The sequence below is a fragment of the Arachis ipaensis genome, chromosome B06 (assembly GCF_000816755.2).
Source record: "Arachis ipaensis cultivar K30076 chromosome B06, Araip1.1, whole genome shotgun sequence".
Lineage (NCBI taxonomy): Eukaryota > Viridiplantae > Streptophyta > Magnoliopsida > Fabales > Fabaceae > Arachis > Arachis ipaensis.
Window position 1 is genome coordinate 18,332,488 of NC_029790.2, and position 1,138 is coordinate 18,333,625.

At 39.1% G+C, this 1,138-nt stretch overlaps 1 protein-coding gene and 1 non-coding gene across 2 annotated transcripts in view; both read left to right on the forward strand.

Moving 5' to 3' along the window:
• Positions 363-1,138, forward strand: part of LOC107645692 — a 3,893-nt gene continuing 3,117 nt past the window's right edge. The window contains exon 1 of the mRNA XM_016349765.2: positions 363-1,020. Coding sequence (XP_016205251.1) covers positions 688-1,020 — 333 coding nt within the window. The 5' untranslated portion in view covers positions 363-687. The remainder of the gene's footprint in view (positions 1,021-1,138) is intronic.
• On the forward strand, positions 409-480 carry TRNAQ-CUG. The gene has a single exon. It is a non-coding gene; the product is annotated as a tRNA-Gln (tRNA).

Here is a 1,138-nt window from a genome sequence, read left to right on the forward strand (position 1 = left end):
CCCACACTATTCTTTCCTCCACCGAATAAGTCTTCTTGATATAAAATTTACCTTCTCGTCATATTTCCTTTTGCTATGTAGAATTTTGGTAATGTCCATACAAAAATAATTTTGAATATTCCACTTCAGTATAAAAAATAGGTACTTTAAAAAAATATCCTAAGTCAACTGATTAAGAATTTGAATAATCTTTTAGTCGAAATTTAATCTACCCCTTCATTTTCCCACCAAAATCACTCAGTATAGATTTAATTTTTTTAAAATAAACATCACCAGTTTTTGAAAAAAAAAAAAAATCATCATGAACTAAGCAACTCATTTTATTAGTAACCACCCAATTTGTGATAGAACTTTCTTTTCCTGATCAAAACTCTTCTTATAATGAGAAAAGCCAGCATCTGTCAGCTTGGTTCCATGGTCTAGTGGTCAGGACATTGGACTCTGAATCCAGTAACCCGAGTTCAAATCTCGGTGGAACCTACTTTTTCTTTGTCTTTCTAACACACTTCCACTCATAACAATTCCATGCCTCAAATCTCAATGAAACCACAAGAATATCAAAATATACTAGAGCATGTCAACATTAACTTGTTATCATTATCGTTTGCTCACTGTGTTTCAAAATTGCGCTTCTTCTTTCGTTTTTTCAGTAGCGTAACCTAGGTCTCTTGTTTTTTTTTGCGCAATATGGATTTGGAACCAGAAACTCGACGGAAAATCGAGGACATGGTGATGGATTTACTCAAGCAATCCAACATAGAAGAGACTACTGAGTTCAGCATCCGAGTCGCCGCCTCCGAGCGACTCGGCATCGATCTCTCCGACCCCAACCGCAAGCAGTTCGTCAGAAACGTCGTCGAGTCTTATCTTCGAACCGTCGCTGCCGAAGACGCCACCGTTGCAGCCGAACAGAAACCGCCGGAACTGATCGCTCCTCCGGAGGAGCCCATAGAAGCGGCGTTGCAGTTGCCGAAGCTAAGTACGGAGGTTAAGGATGACTGCGACCAAGTCATTTTCCAGGTGAAACCCTGGTCCCAAAATTCGATTGGTAACTTGGTGAAATGCAATCAATTCCATATGCATAGTCTTAAAGTCCTATTTTCTTTTTTCTTTTTCAATCGAGAAAGCGAAGCTACTA